This window comes from Pocillopora verrucosa, chromosome 7 (genome assembly GCF_036669915.1).
Source record: "Pocillopora verrucosa isolate sample1 chromosome 7, ASM3666991v2, whole genome shotgun sequence".
Classification (NCBI taxonomy): Eukaryota; Metazoa; Cnidaria; class Anthozoa; order Scleractinia; family Pocilloporidae; genus Pocillopora; species Pocillopora verrucosa.
Genome location: NC_089318.1, coordinates 5,454,383 through 5,476,042, shown reverse-complemented (window position 1 = coordinate 5,476,042; position 21,660 = coordinate 5,454,383). Strand labels below are relative to the sequence as shown.

General features: G+C 37.0%; 4 protein-coding genes across 5 annotated transcripts; 2 read left to right on the top strand and 2 right to left on the bottom strand.

Annotated features, from left to right (window-relative positions):
* The first annotated feature begins 2 nt into the window (after window positions 1-2).
* LOC131779680 (L-rhamnose mutarotase) lies at window positions 3-2,382 on the top strand. The gene is made up of 3 exons (XM_059096255.2): window positions 3-139; window positions 247-340; window positions 1,862-2,382. The coding sequence occupies exons 1-3, from the start codon at window positions 35-37 to the stop codon at window positions 2,056-2,058; spliced, it is 396 nt and encodes a 131-aa protein (XP_058952238.1). The 5' UTR covers window positions 3-34; the 3' UTR covers window positions 2,059-2,382.
* Window positions 2,383-2,509: 127 nt separating this feature from the next.
* LOC131779667 (E3 ubiquitin-protein ligase FANCL) lies at window positions 2,510-12,756 on the top strand. Of its 2 annotated transcripts, none has more exons than XM_059096239.2 (15): window positions 2,510-2,865; window positions 2,946-3,004; window positions 3,522-3,582; window positions 4,397-4,453; window positions 4,574-4,671; window positions 5,291-5,338; window positions 5,470-5,518; window positions 7,095-7,166; window positions 7,366-7,404; window positions 7,505-7,703; window positions 8,327-8,372; window positions 8,549-8,630; window positions 9,129-9,245; window positions 10,278-10,349; window positions 11,010-12,756. In XM_059096239.2, exons 1-15 carry the CDS (start codon window positions 2,752-2,754, stop codon window positions 11,040-11,042), a joined length of 1,146 nt encoding a protein of 381 aa, XP_058952222.2. In that variant the 5' UTR covers window positions 2,510-2,751; the 3' UTR covers window positions 11,043-12,756. The 2 variants fall into 2 exon arrangements, with proteins under 2 accessions (XP_058952222.2, XP_066025537.1); XM_066169440.1 differs by having other exon boundaries at window positions 2,743-2,837.
* Window positions 11,910-16,345, bottom strand: LOC131779666 (uncharacterized). Its single transcript, XM_059096238.2, has 6 exons — window positions 15,786-16,345; window positions 14,714-14,844; window positions 14,538-14,615; window positions 13,638-13,730; window positions 13,126-13,312; window positions 11,910-12,695 (listed from the first exon to the last, which is right to left on the bottom strand). The coding sequence occupies exons 1-6, from the start codon at window positions 16,054-16,056 to the stop codon at window positions 12,517-12,519; spliced, it is 939 nt and encodes a 312-aa protein (XP_058952221.2). The 5' UTR covers window positions 16,057-16,345; the 3' UTR covers window positions 11,910-12,516.
* Window positions 16,346-17,312: 967 nt separating this feature from the next.
* LOC131779655 (L-rhamnose-binding lectin CSL3-like) lies at window positions 17,313-21,042 on the bottom strand. The gene is made up of 5 exons (XM_066169705.1): window positions 20,887-21,042; window positions 19,255-19,325; window positions 18,713-18,975; window positions 18,020-18,322; window positions 17,313-17,466 (listed from the first exon to the last, which is right to left on the bottom strand). Exons 2-5 carry the CDS (start codon window positions 19,304-19,306, stop codon window positions 17,443-17,445), a joined length of 642 nt encoding a protein of 213 aa, XP_066025802.1. The 5' UTR covers window positions 19,307-19,325; window positions 20,887-21,042; the 3' UTR covers window positions 17,313-17,442.
* Window positions 21,043-21,660: the final 618 nt, after the last annotated feature.

The window sequence follows — 21,660 nt, the reverse complement described above, 5'->3', positions numbered from 1 at the left end:
ACTTCCGTCAGACATCTTCAAGAACTCTAATATTATGGCTTCCAACCGTAAAACTGCGAAGAGGTTGGGATCTGTGATCAAATTAAAGCCAGAAATGTATCAACAGTACAAAGAACTTCATGCAGCAGTATGGCCTGAGGTGATGTTTAAAATAACATTGATTTCACTTTAACAAGGTCAAATTAAGAATAGATGTTGCACTTAGCAGATAACTCTTTACGTTAATTAATTTTTTCGATTTTTCAGATCTTGAAAAGGATATATGATAGTAATATAAGGAACTACACTATTTACTATGACAAACATCACCACTTGCTGTTTTCTCACATGGAGTACATTGGTAAGTTTGATGATTGACGATCATATATATGACTTCCTGTTGCCGTCAGATACCTGAAACCAAACATATATTTGTGGAGTGGGGGCATGTTAATTTAGGGAGGGGGGGGGGTTAAACTTTTCCACTTTTTGATAATTTGTTTTACCAGTTTGGTTGTGTTTAGAGGATGTTTTATCAGCTCTAACAGATAAATGATTCATTAAGTCAATTGATTTATTCAGCCAGCTGTCCTTGTGACTGTAGGTGCAACTGTCTGTCAGATAGTCAAACAGTCAATATTGAGCCTATGTTCTATAAATGTATCCCATCAGTCTCTCCATTCATACTTCAGTTTGATTTAGTCGGTCAGGGAATCATTCAGTTATTCATTCAGTCAACCAGCCAGTTTGTCGGTGAGTTAGTTAGAGGTAAATGAGTCAGATAGTCAGTTAGTAAGTGAGTGAGTGAGTCAGTGTCTGAGTAAGTCAGTCAGGGAGTGAGACAGTTGATGAGTCAGTATATGAGTAAATGAGTGAGCCAGGGAGTCAATGAGTCAACCAGTCAATTGGAGAGTCAGTCAGCTCATGAGTCAGTCAACAGCTAGAGTCAGTGAGTCAGTGTGTGGGTCAGCGATTCTGTGTGTGAGTCAGTGAGTGGGTGAGCCAGTCAGTGAGTTAGTGAGTTAGTGAGTCAGTGTGTGAGTTAGTGAGTGGGTGAGCCAGTCAGTGAGTCAATGAGTGAGCCAATGAGTTAGTCACTCAGTCAGAGTCAATCAGTCAGCCAGTGAGTCAGTGTGGGAGTCAATGAGGTAGTCATTGTGGGAGTCAGTAAGTGAGTGAGACAGTCAGTGAGACAGTCAGTGGGTCAATGAGTGAGCCAATGAGTTAGTCAGTGAGACAGTGGGTCAGTGAGTGAGCCAATGAGTTAATCACTCAGTCAGAGTCAATCAGTCAGCCAGTGAGTCAGTGTGGGAGTCAATGAGGTAGTCATTGTGGGAGTCAGTAAGTGAGTGAGACAGTCAGTGAGACAGTCAGTGGGTCAGTGAGTGAGCCATTGAGTCAGTCAGTGAGACAGTCAGTGGGTCAGTGATTGAGCCAATGAGTCAGTCAGTGAGACAGTCAGTGGGTCAGTGAGTGAGCCAATGAGACAGTCAGTGAGACAGTCAGTGGGTCAGTGAGTGAGCCAATGAGTCAGTCAGTTGGTGAGTTAGTCCATCAACAGCCAGAGTCAATGAGTCAGTGTGGGAATCAGTGAGCGAGTCAGTGATTAAGAGAGTAAGTCGATAAGTGAGTGAGTAAGTCAGTCAGTTCGTGATTCTGACAACAGCCAGTCAATTCATTGTGTATGTATATTTATCCCTTGTACCTGTCTGTCCATACCTAAATTTGTAATTCTGTGTCTCAGCTGTTTTTGTTTGTGTTGATTTGAATATTTCATGAAAATCATTCTTTCCTTTCCTTTCTTTTCTTTTCCATTCCTTTCCTTTACTTTCATTTCTTTAATTGTTGAATCTATCAACTCACTAATTTTTATTTTATTCAGGGGATGACCTAGAAAAGGACATGGAAGCTATAGGAAATGACCCCATGACAAAGAAATGGTGGAAAGTGACTGAGCCTTGTCAAGAGTCATTAGAGTGGACAGGGCCGCCACCCAGTGAGGGGGGTGAAGGGGGTAACTGGTGGTCACCAATGGAGGAAATGTTCCATGATGGACATCCTGCTACACACTATCATTAAATTATGCAGATTGTTTCAGGATAACTGGAGAATATAAGAGATAATTTTAATCAGTCAATCAGTGAGTCAGGCAGGCCATCCTGCCACATAAGTCAAGAAACAACCATAAACCAAGAGAAGTCAGGATTGAATCCATCTAATCAGAAATGACATGACAACCTTAGATTATTTTCTCTAAAGCCTAATACCCTAAATATTATATCAAGGCAATATAATAACTTGCTTTAACAACAGATAGTTGTTATGTTGGGCTTCAGGCTTTATAACAGAGAGATTCCTTTAAAATGACGATGTTGTCAATAAACCCATCACGGTATTATTGTTTTTTTTTGTCAATCCTTCCCTAATTAATCAGTTGGATTTGAAAAAAAAAATTTATCCCTCAAAAACCACACCAAACTATGAACATTTTGTTTAAAATCTGTACTCATTTTCAGACCAAAAAACATACCCTTTTTAGAGGGGTGGGGGCAAATTTCCTTAAAATATGTCATAAGGGAGTACCCCCATTCCTTCCTCTCCCCTCCTCCAACCTCAGCCATGACCCTTATCTCAGATCAACTTCTCATACACCTCTGACAAAATTACGAACGGAATCATTAAACCATCGAAATATGGACCCCATTCCCAGATCTTCTGTATTCCTGTCATAATCGCAACGAGTCAGCGGTTTATTGCTGAGCGGTTGACAAAATGGCGGGTGAAGTTATGCCGGAAGGGATGAAGTTGGATGTTTTGGATGTGTGTCCTCTTCTTATACTTCAAGACAGCAGCAAGAGGTTTTACGACGGTTATATTACTGTTTGCGTAAGTTCAAACGTTGGTTCCTCAGAAAGAGTAGTACACGGAATTAACTGTATGACTACACTGATCATAACATTTTGCAGAAGAAGAGTTTCCGAATGTCTATCCAAATTCCGGAGAACAGATCATTAAGAGACGCTAGGTAGGTTCGTTGCACAATATAATTGTTAAGACATCTCCCCAATAAGAACAGAGTTCTAAAGTCTACGAGTTTCTAAATGTAAAGTTTACCTAAGAATCATCTCGTTAGGGTAAGTACAGGGATATAAATAAACAAAATCCGGTTACCGGCGGTCAACCGCTGCCTGTAAGATGTCTTACCGCCGTCTGTTTAGCTTGGGTTTGGGTTTCAGCTTACGGCCCCTTTTCCAGCCCCCTTTTTCAGGCTCATTACTAATGAGATCTTGGGAGTTCAAGGGTTAAATGAAACAATCTTAACAAGTTCAAATGCTTGGGGGTGTTGGGGGTGTTGCTTGACGGGGGGGGGGGGGGGGTATTGAATCTTGAATTGATCAATGCATTAGAATTTCACTATTTGTAAAAGGACCTTTTAAAATGCAAAATTCAAACAGCTTCTGTAAACTATAAGTTAAAGGGCTCTCATACAGCTTCAGGTGTCTGTAATGATGCTGATGGTGTTTGTTCATGTAATTTGTTAGGATAGAGTGTGAATGGAAATTAAGACATTTACTGAGAGGCTATGAAGGTGTTATTAAACAGGTTAAGTATAATCATTTTTTTCTATAGGCCAATACTAGGAATCATTCTGACCTACTGATCCTTGCAGCATATATGACACTTGCCATTCACGAACCAACACTTTTCTTAGCTCACAACCAAGTTCTCTGTAGGTCAGTGATAGAGTATTGGTGCTGGAAATCCTAAGGCCTTGGATTCAATTTTTGTTGGGGAATGCCAAATCTTTCTTTGCCCTCCTCCCCCCCCCCCCCCTGCTAACTAGAAGTAACATCTTTTCCTACAAGACATAATCTTCACAGCTGATGGTAACTTTCCTAGTATTAATATATTAATATGGCTTATTGCATATTCTCCATACTGTTATCTAAATACTCCCTATGGCCTAACAGGGAGAATTTGTTTAATAATCAAGAGCTTTTTTGGTGGGTGATTATTTCCCACATTCTCATATCCTTAATGTTTGATTCAAGGGTGATACTGTTCCTCACAGGTATTCAAGGGTTGAAAGAGCCTTTAAAGGATTTCAAATTTTGTTGACTGATTCCAAATTTTGGAAATTTTCTCCTTCTCTTCATCAGCTACATGAAAAAATCTCACTATTGACCATGCTGATCAATGTGTTTTCTTTTCTATCAAGTGTGCTAGACCTTCAAAAGTATACACATTTGAGTTTTTAGAGGATTCAAAATTTTTTAGGCTTTGGGATTTCCAGCCCACTTTAGTCCTTAAAAAAAACTCTCATTCTTGACAAATTTGATGAAACTCAACGTAAATGATCTTGCTTACTACCCAGTTGTCTTAATCTGGTTATTTCTAAACATTTGCCTTTCTTCAGAGGTTAACTCAAAGTTTGGATCTTCCTTCCTTCTTGATGGAACTCAAAAGTATTCTGGTGATTATCATTTTCTTGTCTTGCTTGTAGTTGTAGCATTAGATAACCTCTCTGCTTGTTGTAACTTTGTATGATGGCTTGTAGCCATTAATAGTACTTTTTATGGCCTTTGAATTACAGGAGAAGCTTCTTGGAAGCCAAAAATTGGACAAAGTGGTTTCACAACCCAACTTCTACACACATTTAGTGGCAGAGTTAGAGGCTATAGGATGGGAGAAGTGAGTTGTAGCTCATCAGTCTTACAGTTTTGAAAAGCATGGGGAACATAATGTACTTATTTTCCTGCTGCCTGGTTAGTTCAGGTTGTTGTGCACTGAACTGACTTTTAGGAGGGTGAGTGTTGGAGCTCCAGACTGACCAACACTTAAGGTCTGAAAATGATTCAGGAGAATGTATTGCCTTGGTTGTGGCACCTGCAAATGATTAGACATTCTAGTCTTTGTGTATAAGGACAATAAGCCGCAAGCCCTTTCCTATGCATCTTCTCTGTACTGGTCAGAAGGGGTCATTAGAGAACCCATGCACTTCTCACAAAGATTAGAGAACTTAGTTCTTGGTGTTGTAATCTGGCCTTGTTCCAAAAATTCCAAAAATTGGGGGCACCTTCTAAATTGCCTCTCAAAAATTGTAAACCAGTCAATGCAGTCAGGCCAAAGTCCCTGCAAAGTGTCGTTAAGCATATTGAAGCATGTTATATGGAAAATGTGCTGTATCATATGGAGGGTTACTGAACAGTAGTCAAACAGAAGTTGAACATAACTCAAGTTTGAAAAACTATTGTTAGTCCTAACTTACCAACATTACTTGATATTCTTAATTTTCTCCACTTTATCAAAGGTTGGCCTATGTGGATTCATCTTTTCAAGTGTTAAAACTTGCTTCAAGGTAAATAAAATGATTAAAACATCAAAATTTTTTCACCAGCCCTGGCCATTTTTTAATTAAAACAGAACCAAAATTCTTTAATTTAATTATTTCCTCTCAACACTTATTTTCCTTTTTCCTTTTCTTCACAGAGATACCAAAGAAAGAGAGCATGTTATTACTGTTCGTCTCTCACCTCAGGTATCATCATTTAGCCAACAGGCCCCAGTTGTGAATTTTATCCATGGCATCAAATCAGTTGTTCAAAGGATGGATAGCACTATTTACTCCCTACCCAGTGGATAAATTTATCCATTTTTTGATCAACCAGGTCCAAATGTATCAGAGAGTATCTTTATTTTCATCCTCCCTATGCTAGGGTGCATATTTGGAAACTGGAACCACCCAGATAATCAAAACCAACCAGACGACTAAACTGAAACAATATTTCCCCACATATTAAGTTTCCATCAATCAAAAATCGCATACAAAACAATGGGATTTTCATTAATTCATTGACTGACAATGTATAAACTATAAACAAATAAAGGTGGTAAGGTTTTTAAAGAAAATGTGGTGCTACTTTGGTGGGTATAACAAGATCATTTGGTTATATCAACTGAGTTAATATTTTAAATTAGCCACAGTGACCACAGAGAGTGGCTATCACTTGAAATGGCAGCTTTAGAAACTCTTCACTGCAGCCAAGTTTGGTGATAAAAACCAAATTTGCTTAAAAACAATAAACCATCATTTAGTTTCAAGCACTTTACATGCTTGTATATTTATGCTGATAGAGTTGCCATGGTTATGCCCTCCTCTGTGCCTCCCTGCTCATCTAGTGTTCAGGAAAAAAAATTGAATATTATTATCATGAGATATGATAATTAGAGAATAATACATGTGCGCACATGAATATGGAATTTCTCATTGAGTTTTAACTTGATGGCTCACAAGTAAGCGCAGAGAACAAGTAAAATAGAGAGTTGAACACAAGGAGAGAAATTCCATATCAGTCTACAAGCAACCATTTACTACTTTGTCTATTACAAACACAATAGGCCCTTACTGACAAGAAAAGTTGACTTTATTAATGAATGAAAAGAATAAGATCCACAATCCCAGAAAAAAAGTCATTAGGTGCATTGGCAATAAGGTTCAAGATGAAAAAAATGTGTTGAATCGTTACAAAAACAAACAGTGGGCGTAACTTTCAATTTGCAAAATTCTCAGATAGTGACTTTTTCCTCAGCAACAGAAAGAATATTTTTAGGTACACGAGCAAAATCATTCTGTGACAAATCTTTCAATTTTTTATTTTCATTCTCAGCCGCAAGATATGTCATTGTCAAAGCCACTGAGTACATAACTTTTGGTTTTTCTTTTTGTATTTTGGTTTCCTTCCCCTGCTAGGGAAATTTTGAACGTCACTGTCTGTAAGGGGTGTGAATTTTTCAGTCTCTTAGCAGGCATAATCTGAGAAAATTTTAATAAACAACCTCGGATTGAGAATTGTGAAGGCTTTCATTCACATGACAGAGTGGTGCAAAAGGCAAGTGACATGTCAGCAGCTGATTGGCGATATCAAACACTTGTGAAAAATAATTGTGAGTTATGGTATTTTTTCTTGTGTGTTGTTATGGCTTTTTATTCAGGGCTGGAAATCCTTGTCTGATGCGGCAGTTTATATGATATACTGATTTAGTATTGTTATCAATTCTTCCAAATAGAAAGCAGTTTGTCCATTCTTAAAAACTTCTTTTTTTTTTATCTCAAGCATCCACAAGTAGCACCTGCTTGTTCTGCAGAATTACCTGGAAAACCGTTTTCTTTCACATGGTCTTCTCAGGTAACAGTGAACAGTAAATGTATATATCCAAATGTTAACTGACAAATGATATGTGAAATATTTCAAGGAGCAAAGAAAAAGGAGTGAGAGAGAGATTGTTTCTCCCTCCATATGGGACACTCACTTGAAATGACTTTTATTAACTGTCTTCTCATTGGATAGGTTTATATCTGTCTCTCTTCAATCTGTCTTTTTTAAGGGTCAACCTCTTCAGCAGCTGTATCATCAGTTCCAACAGGTTAGTTCTGAGTGATGTCCATATTTAAACTTACGTTTAAGTTTAAGTAATGTTAGTGGGTTTGATGAGTTGTTCTGTTGTTGTTTTGCCAATCCGTTAGACTCTCTCTCAATTTGAGGATTTCTGGGACATGCTAGATGAAATAGACAGTAACACGTGGGTTCTTGAGCCTGAGCAACCCTCAAGATCGTGTACAAGCAGAAGAATTGCTCTTGGTAACAATGCTTCTGTTCAGATAGATCTGAACCCAGTCAATGCAAGGCTTTTGCCAGAGTGCAGATTTATGGGTGCTGACAATGGTAATCAATTTGCACTTTTCTTTTCTTTTTTGAACTTTTATTTAGTTTTTCTTTAGACTGGTTAAACTGCTCTGTTTCCTACTGATACAAAATTTTTATACAGTGAATGGTTTGAACTTAGTAGTTTCTATCTTTTTTTTTTTGCCTTCATCAATAAGATGTTTTTTAAAATAAGAGAATGAACACTCTGTCATACCCTGTGACTGCACAGGCAAGGATAGTGGCAGAAGAAGTTGTTGATGTTGACAGCGACTCACATTTTTATTTAACATTAACCTTTTAACTCCCAGATCAAATTTGTATTTCTCTTTACTGTCAACCATACAATTCTTATAATGTTAGTTCAGAGAATTTAGTACTGGATCAACTAATTATCCCCAAATTGATATTTTCTTTATTCTCATTACCTATCTGGTTGATACTGTATTGATATTGTAAGGAGAAATTCTGTCTTGGTCACTCATGGGAGTTAAAGGGTTAACTTTTCACTCTCTTTATCATTAACTAATTCTCCTTACTGTCTGTCATACAATTCTTACCATGATAATTTGGAGAATTTGTATTAGATCAACTAATAATCCACTAATTGATATATTTCTTTATATTACAATTATCATTTGCAGTGATTCTTCCTTTACGAGAACATTTGAATGCAAACATCCACACCTGGTAAGAATAAAAAGCTAGTTTTGCAGGAATTGCAATTCAAGGTAGCTGTACGAGAAAAAAACATTTTGCAAGATGGAAAATTCCAATAGCTACTGCATATAAATTGGTTTTCTAACTCTTTTGGAGATAAGAAAGTTCAAGTTGTGAGGGTGAAACACTTTTTATGAATCTTTTAGGAATCCACAGTTAACAGTTTTGACAAATCTGGAAAATTTATTGGGACAGAAATTTCCCTCACCTTCTACAACAAAGAAAGAGGTATCACATAATTTCAGACATTCAATATTTTTTCATTATTTTCTGATTTTTTATCAATAGCAGAGTGATATACCTTAATAAACATACATGCCATAAGAAGAAACTTTGATCAGCTCATGGCCATTGCATTTTGCTGGCGGGTCACTCTTTTAAACTTGACCATCTGTTACTCTTACAGTTAATATTTCAATATATGGTTGATTTATACTTAAACAATTAGGTTATTCATTCTGTATTTCTATATGTGATAGTCAATTCAGTCTTTGCCTCTTAAACTTTCATGCAATAGAAATTTTGAGCCCATAATCTAATTGAATGTTCAATCAATAGCAATTAGCACAGCAAATCAGTCCTCAGTTGTTTGTAGGATGGATACCATTATCCAATGGATAAAAATCTATCCATTGGATAGCACAGATCACTTTGTTGACACTTATCCACTGGATAGTGATTTATCCAAATCTTCATGCATCTCCTTTGTGTGTGCGTGTATGGCAGGATTTCAGCATGGAGTGTGGAATTTGCTATGCCTATCGCCTTAATGATCTGATACCAGACAAAGCTTGTGATGATTCTAGATGTGGACAACCTTTTCACAGCTTGTGTCTTTATGAAGTAAGTAGGATCTCTGTCTTCTTTGTTTTTCATTGACAAATTTTTTTTCTAAGATAGCAGAGTGATAAATCACATGTGAATTTACTAGTATGGATACCTGATACTCAAGTCTTCTTAAACCATCTCTGTATTAGTTGCACAAGGTATAATTATAAATTGCTATAAATTTTCTTTTTTTGTACAGATTGTTAATATGTGGAATAATTTGCCTAAAGATATTGTACACGCAGGATCATTGACTTTATTTTGTAACAGACTAAAGATTTACATGAATATTGATTGAAATGATGGTAGACAGTTTTTAATTATCTGTATATAATGTTTTTGGTCTTTTTATTCGGGGAATCTTTTGTATAGGGTTAATCTCTAGAATATCCCCTTTTGAGAGATACTTTTACAATTTTTCATTTTCCTTCTCTTGAATAAAGTATTGTCATTTACAATGGCCCATGTGCAAGTTTATGCCAGGATAGCTGATTATCATTTTACCTCCATGCCTTGTGGTTTGATCCCTGCACCCCTAGGAGTGACCAGTGAGAAACTATTCTCCACATTACAAGTACTTTAGAAACAGATCTGGGATAATAGGAGAGAAACCATAAATTAGGAAGTAGTGAGTGACTGAACACCGATTTCTCCAAGATAGAATTTTAAGAAATGAGCGACAGTCTGTGCAGAGAGTTGATATTCAGATTTTGGGATTGAAAGAGTCAAAGGTGTAGATTAGCGTAATTTTTTATTAACTCTTTAACTCCCACATCAAATTTGTAATTCTCCTTACTGTCAATGATACAACTCTTACAATGTTGGTTCAGGGAATTTAGTATTGGATCAGCTAATTATCCTCAAATTGATATTTTTCTTTATTCTCACCACTTATATGGCTGATAGTGTTTTGATACTGTAAGGAGAAATTCTGTCTTGGTCATTCATGAGAGTTAAAGGGTTAAGTATTGAGAAAGCATCAATAGGAGGAGAACACCCTCTTAAAAACAACAAGAGGGTGGTGATTTGCTTTTCTTCTACTTTCAGTGGTTGAGAGCCCTGCCTTCAAGCAGACAGAGTTTTAACATGGTGTTTGGGGAGTGTCCTTATTGCAGCAAAGTAAGGATCTGTTGGTTGTTTTTTTTTTCTTTTGGATTGCTGGTTTGTGCATTGGTTTTCATAGTAATAAAATTTATCAGTTCAAAATGTTAGCAAAAAAAAAAGTAGAGCTTGATTTTTTGGGCTATGGTAGTCAGAGGTGTTTGTTGTTTACTTCCTGCAATCCTCTAAAGGGGGCAAAGGTACAGCTGAAAATTCATGCAAGGGCTAGGAATTTTTTCTTTTAATTGTTGGTTAACCAGTCACAAGCCCCCATAACAGGCACCATTGGAAGAAAAGAGGAGGGTTGGAATTGGTTAATTAGTCATCTTTGTGCATCTGTGCACATAACACCTTGGCCAGAAAATGCCATTGAATTATTGCAGTTGCTAGTCAGTCAAACTGCACCCATGTCTAGCCTCTGTCCCTCTTTTCCCATTCTTCAGTTTTCCTCCCAGTTTCATTGAGGTGGCCTCTCTTTGGTTGCTAATTAGGAGTCTATAAGAAGGTGACTCTTGGCAGGGCTGTTTTTCCACTTCAATTTATGGCCAAAACTCTTGGCACTTAAGCCATAAACCCAAGTGGAAAAGACTCACAGTGTGGACCTCAAACTTTGTTGGTAAGAAGTATTTATTTCCACTCTATCATAAATAAAATTTGCTTGTTCTCTCTTTTCTTTAGCCAATTACTGTCAAGATGGTGTCAGGGAAATAATTTTTCCTGCTGGCTTCAGGAATGGATGAGTACACCTTGAAAATTTTGGAGAAATCTTGTAGAATGCCATATTATGATGTGTATTGATACCAGTAAGTTGTATTGCATGGCCACAAAATCTCTCTTATCAAGATAAGGCATCAACATCATTAGTATGGTTGGTTGACACAAGACCGCTCCTCACGATGAAAAGTTGCAGGAACAAGAGGAAAAATGAAATACCAGGAGGAAGACTCATAATTTATTTTCCATCATTTACACACCTTCATAAGTCTCCCAAAATGAAAACTGCTTTAAAAAATATCTCTGTAGATACTTAAATTTAAGATTTTCAATAAATATTTTAAATTAGTTCAGAATCTAATAATTTGTTACAAGTTTTCAGGTAGTAATCAGTTCATAATGAAAGTTTTAGTAGCAAAAATAATATTGCCTATTTAAATTTTTAGAAAATAGACTGGGTGAGATTTGATGATTAAATGATATTTTCCTATTGATGGAGTAGTGGGGGGGGCTGGGCAGGAAAATATTCAAATATTCGGTAAGGTTGGTACATTATTACTAAGCCATATATTATATTTCCTGTCCAGTTCAACTTAAATTGCACTCCTAAGATCTCATTAGTAATTCTTGTTACTGTCTACCATACAATTCCCATGATGTTAGTTTGGAGGATCTGGTATTGTATCAACTACCAGTGATATTCCCCTAATTAATATTTTTCTTTATTCTCGTCACTTGTCTGCTTAATATTGGACTGATGTATGAAGGAGAATTCTGTTTTGATCATCAATGGGAGTGAAATGGTTACGAATTTAATTTTAATGTTGCCCTTTCCTGTTTCCTCTTGCATTTTGCATCAGGCAGGGCTTAATGCAAGGCAGTGGACCCTGTTTATGCCATGGTATGCAGCTCTCATAAGGGGATATTTCTCTAAAATTTTTCCACGTACAGCAAGTACTTATAACACTCATTTTTTTCCCAGAACTCTTAATTAAACCACTAAATCTTCACATTGTGTTAAAACCCTTGATTGATATATTGAGTGTGAAGGAATTGACTATACAGTGTTAATTAAAGTTATCTATAAATAATTCTTCATTACAAATAAACCAAACCAAGCACACCCTTTCATGATTCTGGTAATAAATAGACTGTAAAAAATTGAAATTGAAGGTTGCTCTTGAAAATATAATTTCAAAATATGCAAAAGCTGTGGTCCTTAAAAGGCAAGAGGTTTGCTAAGCAGCTGCTCTTTGAGAACTGGGTCTACACTTCTTCCCTGAGGAAGGAAAAATCACACAGAAGAAAATGCTGGAAATTGAGGCACAAAGTTCATAGGCTGTTATACTTGCAGGAATTTTTTAGATTTGGAATTTTTTCTATCTACCTGTTCAAATTCATTAGTAGAATCTGTGGAGGTGCTCTGAAGTTGATTTGATTGAAAAATTAATTGTACATCTTGTTGTTGGTGTCAGGAATCAAAGAAGTCATGTACATCTCTGAGATTCTCCTGTTCATTTGTTGTATTTTCATTATTCTGTATTTCATCTGATTCTTCTTTACTGTTATCTAACACTGGCAAACTGTTTTTGCCATCAAGATTACTACTTCTGCTGTTTTGGTGAGAGGTGTCAACATCCCAGGACTCATCTATTTAAAAAAAAAAATTAATTTAGTGTTCAATCATAACAAAAAAAATTGCAGAAAAACATTGGTGCCTAGCTGTTTTATATATAATGCCTCATTATAATGCCTCATTATAATGCCTCATTATAATGCCTCATTATTAGTGCTGCAAGAAGCACATTTCTCCACTCAGTTTTCTTTGTTTGTGGCACTAATTATCAGTGCCAGACTCCTTGCAAACCTCTCACTGACTTGCTTTCTTGTGATTGGCGATTGTGATTACTTTTATGCTCATTTAAAATTTGCTATATTACAGGCCCCAGTTTTTCGAAGGTTGGATAACCCAATCCATTGGATAAAACTTTATCCAGTGGATAACACTCGATGTTTTGCCATCACTTATCCATTGGATAGCGTTATCCACCTTTTATACAACTGAGCCCAGTACTTTTACCTTCTTCATCTGCATTATATGTTTCATCATGATCCACAGCAAGGCCAACTACATCATCGCCTTCTTGGATCTGCTTAGCTTTATTGCGAACTCTTTTTGCCTTTTCTTCTCTTCTTCTCTGTTTGGCTTTGATTTCAGCTTGGTGTTTTTCTCTGTTTCTCTCTGACATTGTCAGTTTTTCCTCTAACTGTAGGGTCATCACCATAAAAAAAAAAAACATTTTTAAAGTTTTGGTTCCAAAAACTTGAAGAAGTTTTTACTTGTAGACATAAATGTTTTATGAGTTGATCCTTTACACCCTAACATCAGTATGAATTTTCTTCATACTGTTCTCCGCACATTTCCTATGTTTCTTACAAGGAGAATTTGTCAAACAATCAAGAGCTTAAGTTTGCAATCATTTCCTTTTTTCTCGTGACCTTAAGGTTTGATTCAGGTGCAATACTGTTGGGAGAAACTAGATGTTTATCATACTCAGGGCATAAAGGGTTAATCACATTTGATCATGTTACCTCTGCCTTCTGTTGTTGGGCTTTGTCCATTTCTCTTGCCATGAGAAGTTCTGTTCGTCTTCTAGACATAACTTTGACTTTCTTCTGCAACTCCTATTGTAAAATTACGTAAAAAAAATAATAACTTAATAATTTCTCTCAACTAATTTTTAGCACAGGTGTGTCTTCTGATCCCATTTCAGGCAAGAGCATGCCTGGGGCCCATTTCTTTAGATTGAGGGAGGGGAGGGACATTTCTCCAAATAGATATTTTGCATTCTTAAATTTCTCTTGTAAAAGCAAGTTTTCTCTGCTGCATTTACAATCAAGATTGCAAAATAAGTAGTTTCAAACAAAATATCTAAACAAAAATATTGCCACAGTTCAAAAAATTATTACTCTGCACATTTGGACTTGAAAAGACAAATATATCTGCACTCTCTTGTAGTCCCTTGAAAATTATATGTGATTGTTTACACTCGTTTTCTAACCAGAATAACCCTAACGGAAAAAAAAGAAACCCTTGGTGTGTGTGTGTGTGGGGGGGGGGGGGTGGGGTAGGGAGGCACATGCCAGTAAAGGTTGCACAGGATGTGTTCTTTCCCTCTCCTCCCTACTGTAAATTAGATTTTCACAGTAAAAAATTTTAAGAATCAACAGAGCAGTCACTAAGTAATATTGACCCTTTTAACTCCCAGAGGTGATTAACAAGTAACTTCTTCCTAAGATATCTATACATAATCCAGCAAATGGGTAATGAGAATGCTATAACTTATCAGGTAGAAGTTGTTGTCTTAATCTAAAACCAAATGCTTGTAACTAATTTATAAGGAAATGTCGAGCAGTTTCCACGATTTGATCGTTAATTCTCCCCTCTAGTTAGAGGATTAAAATACTAGTTTGTATTGGAAAGTGTATTACCTTTTGCCTGTTTAATTCTGCTGCAGCTTGTCTTTGTGCTAATGCTTCTCTTGTCAAAACTGGTGCGCTCTCAATTTTCTGTTGAATGAAGAGTTTTTTTTCACTTTTTAATTCAGAAGATATTTATCAAGTAAAGCATAAACAGCAAAATATCATTGCCACATGGAACTACCCACCTGTAAACGACGAGGCGGTCGGTTTGGCATCTGTACAGTCGAAACTTTATCAGAATCATTTTGTCCAAGCACAATATCAAACGCAACTGCTTTGGAAACTTGAGGCTGTGTGTTGTCACTGGGGTTCTCCTCTAGTGAAAGAAATAATAGCAGGTTGTTAACTTTGTATGAAATATCACTGTTTTTTTTTTCGTCTTGTCACAAGCGTGGGAAAAAGAAAAAAAAAATTTTGAGCCCCATGAAGAATCGAACCTCAATTTTTTTTCTTTGTCCCACGCTCGTGACGAGACGAAAAACATCTCTCTATATTTCTTTACCGAGCTCAAAACTTACCATCTGTCTTATTCTATATATCACCATGTTTTTTCCTCGTCATCGTTTCGAATTGCTCATCTTTTTTAATTAAACTGAATAAATTATTGCGAATGTTACTTTGAGTACATAGGAGAGCGGAACATTTCGATTAAAAGCCAGCGAAATTTAGTTAGGAGTAAATGTAAAACGTGATTACATCCGTGTTCGTAAGACGTGTTCAAGGAAAAATTTTCGTCGAAATGTTAAGGACTTAACGAATGTTCATCACAGTCTAAGAGCGGGTAATATGAGCTTATTAAGCAATGTTATCCAACCGAAGAAACATTATTATCTCAACATACACATATTATCCCAAATGACAGTTCATTGCTGGGCAAATAGTTCTTACCATAAAGAATTCACCGGCTAAGTACATAAGTATGTTTGCACTCAACGAAATATTCAAACAAATGTAATGGAAATGTGTAAAATTTGATTTCACAGGTGATGAATTTTAGATACACAAACATGAAAGTTGTTAAGTTGGATCGATCGCGCAGCGGGTGTAAAGCGTAATGTTTAATTAAATCAAACCCTCAAGGTATTTTTCACCACGAATTGTGATAAATCAACAAATGGTAACTTGCATAGTTGCGTAGATAAAGCGCTTTCTGTTGTCATTTGCCTGAGTAAAAAATTAAGACTGAAGGATTACGAGCTTAACTCTAGCTCCAGTATTTTAATAGGGCGCTTCAATTTGTTACTGTGATCTACTTACCGTTCTGAGAATGTTGTGGTTCTTGAGCGGGTTTGTTCAAAACGTCACCATTTGAATAATCAGTATCTTTTTTTACTAGAGAGTTGTGATTTACATCCCCATTTTTCTCAGTATTTGCTAATCCTGCGGCAGTTGCCTTGCCATTAGGCAAGTGTGCATGCCCATTTGATAAAGAGTCATGTTTGTTGCGGTTTCGTCCGTTGGCGCGAAGTGGTTTATCTTCTTCGAATTCTTCAGTTTGTGGCGTTACTTTGGAAGCTCCGCAACCCATAGCTTTTAGCTACCAGAAGCTACTCTTTACCTGTAGTCGAATGAACCCATTACTGCCCAACTAATCAAATTGTAGACAGCTTCAAAACTTTACGTTGTGCTTTCACCACAAATATCAATCATAATTCGTCAAAATTCCACGCATGTTTCTGTTGGACCACAAAATCTTATTTCTTTCTCCCACGAACTACCCTGTTTCCACGAAAATGCAGTCGTCGTAAAAGTTACGTGTAGTAGCTTTTTGTAGCGTATTGCCTCTGTGGGAATCCGTAAATAAGACCGGCGTTAGAATGAACTACTTGGACAGTTGCTATGCAACAGTTGTAAACGATGTTTGTTCGTTCTCCCTCGGGAAATTGGGTCATAAGTCAAACGCATTCAAACACGTGTGAATCATCTGCAATTGCGTAAATTGTTTAGCAGGTAAGCGCAAAAAGCTTAACGAGGCCTTATTAGAAAGCGTCAAAAAACAATTGAAATCGTCAGCGGGGAAGAATAGTTTGATGAATCACTAAACAAAACTGAAACAGTAAATTTTCCTCACAGATTTGAAGTTCGTTTTGGAGTACGCGTTTTAGTTGCATGCTACGCGGGTCTATATATGCCCGGCAGTGAGAGTTTGCTCGGAAACATTCTTCAACTTTTTATCAGATATTTAGCTACAAATGTCAAGCGGTGCCACATATTATCTTGGTATTTTTGCGGACGAATTTTCCGAGCTTGTGCATTCTGTAAAATCACTTGATAAAAAACTGTTTATTTAGTGTAAAAAGAGAAAAGAAAAATAACTTTTTCGGCAAGCACAAGCTCGGAAAATTCGTCCCTCAAAGAGCTGTCGTAATTTTTGGAACTTCTTGACATTTCTAATCTAACATCTGATACTCTTAAGAAGTTTGAAAGAACCTTCCGCGCAAATTCTGTAAATATTTCTGGCTGCTAAGGGGCATTCGGTCCATTTAGGACCTTGACTGCGTCTGATGGACAACGAACGTGTTACCAGTGCTTTGGGTTTTTTAGAAGTCAGTGCGCACAGCTTATTTTCCCAGGCTGAGCTACAACTTTTGGTTCCCTAAAACCGAAAAAGTCTGATCGAGAGGTAGTGCAAGTTTTTGAAGTGAGTGAGAGGGGAGAGAGGGTTAATGCTGGCCCCTCACATCGCCAGGTTGGCAGATATCTTTCTTTCCAATTTACACTATCGCTTTGTCGATCTTTTGAAAATCACTCCCGTTTTAGGCCGTGCAAGAATTGAAGCAGATACAAGGTGACCACGGACATTTATTAGCGTCGAGAGGACTTTAATGATCTCTTTTACTAAGCTCTATGGACTACATTGAATCATTTCTGTTTCATGAACTTTCAACCTCTGACGCCCGCTGACCATGTGCTATCACTCCTCACATCTGTATCTGACCTGTTGATAAATGAAAAAATCACAAAGGCAAATTAGGATAAAGAAAACAATCATAGGACCAATAAGAACTCATGATGAAAAAAAAAAAAAAAAAAGCGCGGGAAAATGCGTGTGACCATGTAGCGATTGCCATGAAGTTTCCATCTGGTTGAGAGAAAGTGAAATGATCGCGTGAGTTTTCTGCACCAATCACACAGCGACGTGAGACAAAACAAATTTAACTTCGATTGTTATCGACATTCAAGTCAAAATTGCTCTACCTAAGGCTATTTTCTCACTTTACTTTTTAAAACACGGTGAAAATATTGTGCGCCTTGACGTAATTTATTATCATTTATTGAAAGTGATTACAATGCGCGACGCTGCCTCTTCACGTTTCAATGTTTGCCCATGCGCAGATGTTTTGACTCTGTTTTGGCTGAGCCTGCACTTTAAAATGTCAGCAGTTCCAGCTTGGTGGAAAAAAATGAGGTAGTTTAGGTCCTGCTGAACTCGATATCGAGGTACGGAGGGAAAAAAGGAGAGTTTAAAAATAAAATTGAGTTACTCTTACCTCAAGATACTTATATGTACCAACACAAGGATCCCCATAGATCCCATTTGATGCTGTCAAACGGCAGCTGCGTTTCCCCTGGCAGGATCTTTTTACTTTGTCGAGCGATCCCGCAGCTCCGCAGTTCGTGGTTCGTACTCGTCCTCCACAGATGTGGCCACCAGTTAAACGGCCATAGTTTGCTGATACGATGTTGATCTTCGGTTTGCACGAAGGACACCTGATTGTCTGCGTGCGGTGCTCACAGATTCGCAGTAAAACTGAGTCTCGGACTTGTGATTTTGGTACGCACTCATACTTCACCTTTTAAAAAAAAATAAAATCAATACAGTGAAACTCTGATGAGAGAAAGATAAGGGGAGGAAATAGTTAATAATCTAGTTACCTAAATCTCGCTGAGTTCTGCAACCAAAAAAAGCGGGAAAAAATCAAAAATTAGAATGTTGAATTCCGGTTTTTTAGAAATCAGCAGAGCCATTGTTGTCTTTTTGTTTACACCCCCCCCCCCCCCCCCCATTCAGGCTTTGCGCACTTAATATCAAAATCGTGACTACTAGTTAGAATTAGTTTTATGACTTCTTTCCTGTGTAACACTTTTTAACGTTGCAACAACGTAAAAAAAAAGAATTAAGCCAACGCGAAAAAAATATATATATTTAAGGTAATTTTTTGAAAATACAAGTTGTGACCTACTTCCAGATATTTGAAAGTGCCCACGCACGGGTCTCCAAAGGCTGAGTTTTTAGCGTGCAATATGCACTTTGACTGTCCTTGGCACTCATATTTAGCGACCATCATGGATGTTCCAGCATGACAATTGGTGTTTCTATTATTTCTAAATCCACAAACTCCTCTCCGGGTGCGTCCGTAAGTAGCGCTTACGATGTTGATGACCTTCGAGCCGCAATTTATTCTCATCCGCTGATGTTCACAAACTCGACGAAAGGAAATTCCCTCTAAAAATACAAAAGAGGTTCCGTAAAAACAAATGCTCGGCTGAACTTCTTTTCTGAAGGTCTTAAAAAAATCTTATAAGCTCTTATATTCTGACTAAACCATAACACCCTAGCATCAAGATGCATATTCTCCATACTGTTCTCTATACATTTCCTAAGGTTCTGACAGGAAGAATTTGTTTAACAATCAAGAGCTTCTTCAATTGGGGATCATTTTCAGTGTGTTTGATGTTAGGGTGTAAACACTATTGAAACTGACCAAGAGACACATTAACGCACCTGAACCACTTGATATCACAGCAATGAGAAATAACACCAAAAAACGAGACATCTTTGCTTGTAATTTGAACCTAAAGGAAAGTTTAAATCAGGCATTCTGCTATGACTGTCATTTAGTAATCCTGGTTTATACAAATATGTTAAAAAAATTGCAATTGTCCTATGTTTTACAGGAAGAGTTTTCAGGATCAAAATGTTTCAGTCCATAAAAGGGTCAAAAAATGTCTCTCTGCCTCTGTTAGCTGAAAGGAATCATTGCAATCCATCCATTCCCTATACAAACTAACTCGAATTACTTTTTTTTTTCTTCTAGGCAAACCCCTTATTTTCCGTATTCCTTGAAAAGATTTATCTTTATCTGGGTCTCATTCTTTCAATTTTCCGGAAGAAATAATTACCTGTTCCCTGTTTCACCCAAATGAAGTCCCTAAATCCTTGTATATTGAGGTAAATTTGAACATTTGCCATTCTCGTTTTCCTAGTAAAACGAAGGACTTAACGCACACTAGTATCCAGATACAGCTGGTTCCTTCCTCTCATTTTTTGAATTGAATAAAATTCTCTGTTGCACTATTTCGACTGAAACTGAATTAATCAAACCTCATTCACTTCTTTGGTTATTCACGAAAAAGCAAGACCCTATGCTCTCTGTACTATAAGCCCTCGAAAGTGAAATGAAAGCCTTAAATTATCCTCTCGTTCCTCCATATTTATTTTTTTTTTACTTAGCACTTAAAACGATGTGGTGTTTCATTTATCCTTAGTGACATTCACAAAGTTTTCTTTTAACTCGTATAGTTTGATTTTTTTTTTAATATGTTTCTACTCCTTCGAATCCCGAACAAGTCTGGTAAGAATTCTGATCGAAGTGATTACTTGGCCACGTAATCGTTTCGCCACGTCAGCACAAGCACTTTGATTGTTTGTGCATTTCACTTAATATCGCACCTATTTTTCTAAATCTTCATGGCACGTGTTTTTATTTTGTTGGAAACTAAGAAAGCTGGAGACTTTTTGCCTCCAAGTATGAAGGTCTAAGACTACAGATTCATCTCAATTCACCTGTTGATTAACTAATTTTTACCATATTCATTAATCCTTATTACAACAAAGCGCCACTTTTTTTTGAGAGCAATGCTACGGAGAACCATCTCAAAAAACTACTCTCTGCTTTTACACAAATGTTTGAATTGCCCTCATAGAAACCGTGACTGGCGAAAGAATTTACTTCGAATACCTGACAACAGGAATTTAGCAATGGTCAATTAATTTTCCTTCTTTTGTATGGCTTTGTCAGCAATGGTTTTTTTGATTTATTAAGGTATCCAAATTCAAAGAAGATATTGTGCATTCGTAATTATTAAGTTGACAAGTAGATGCTTCTTTTAAATATTTTTTTCGTGCGATCTGCCGATTTTCTTGGGGCACGAGAGATCAACATACTGCTTTCTCTCCAAAAACTATCCCTCTTCGTTTAATACGCGAGCTGGTTGTTCAAAAAGCGGTGAGCATAAATCCAATTGCGACGGTATTATTTTTTCGGCGTGATGTAATATTAAGAAACAAACATGTGAGCTGTGAAACCGTATTAACTGCATCAACGCTCGCCGTGACCGTTCTTATCTTGCTTACCTTTTCGCTTGTTTGCAAGTGATTTGATTCGTAGGAAAGAATTTATCCCAAGCCTTATCCTTAAGATATCTTTAAGATCAAAGCCTTAGCAACTTTCCGGCAACGTAACTTATAGACACTGGGGAAAGCACGACAAGCTTTTGTTGGACTGGTGTCAACAACTGGACCTGTTTTTTGAACTCGTTGGTGATATTTTTAGCGTATCCGTCTAGTTCGTAAAGCGAATGACGGTAATGATGATGTAACCGAATTACAAGCTGCGTGCAAGAGTGATCAAAATTTCAACCCTGTAAAGGAGAAAACTTTCGATAAAAAGGAATAATTATGGTATCGAACAAGAAGATGGAGAAAACTTAAACGAATGAAATAAGTTCTGGTTACTACTACAAACAAATTTCGCTGTCAGAACTTCTTCATGTCACATTTTGATACAGCTTCCGTGAACGGTTACTAAGGAAGAATCATCAATCAAGCGAGTGACACTATTAGAGTAAACTTCCTCCTCTTTCGAATACCTACTCCGAGTCATAGTTGATGTTTTTTTCTCTCTAAAAAGGCTCTCAATCAGCCAAAGCGAAATCTTACTTGAGATATGCGAGTTTCACGATTTGTTAATCAACTTCCTCAGTAAAATAAAGGGGGTAAGTTTCCAACTGTGCTGCGGCGTCGGAAGGAGGTCGACAATTTTCTTTTATCAACTGACATGATGTAAATTAGCCACCGTACAGAATTTTTGAAGCCGACGTTTCAAGAGTTAGCCCTTCGTCCTGAGAC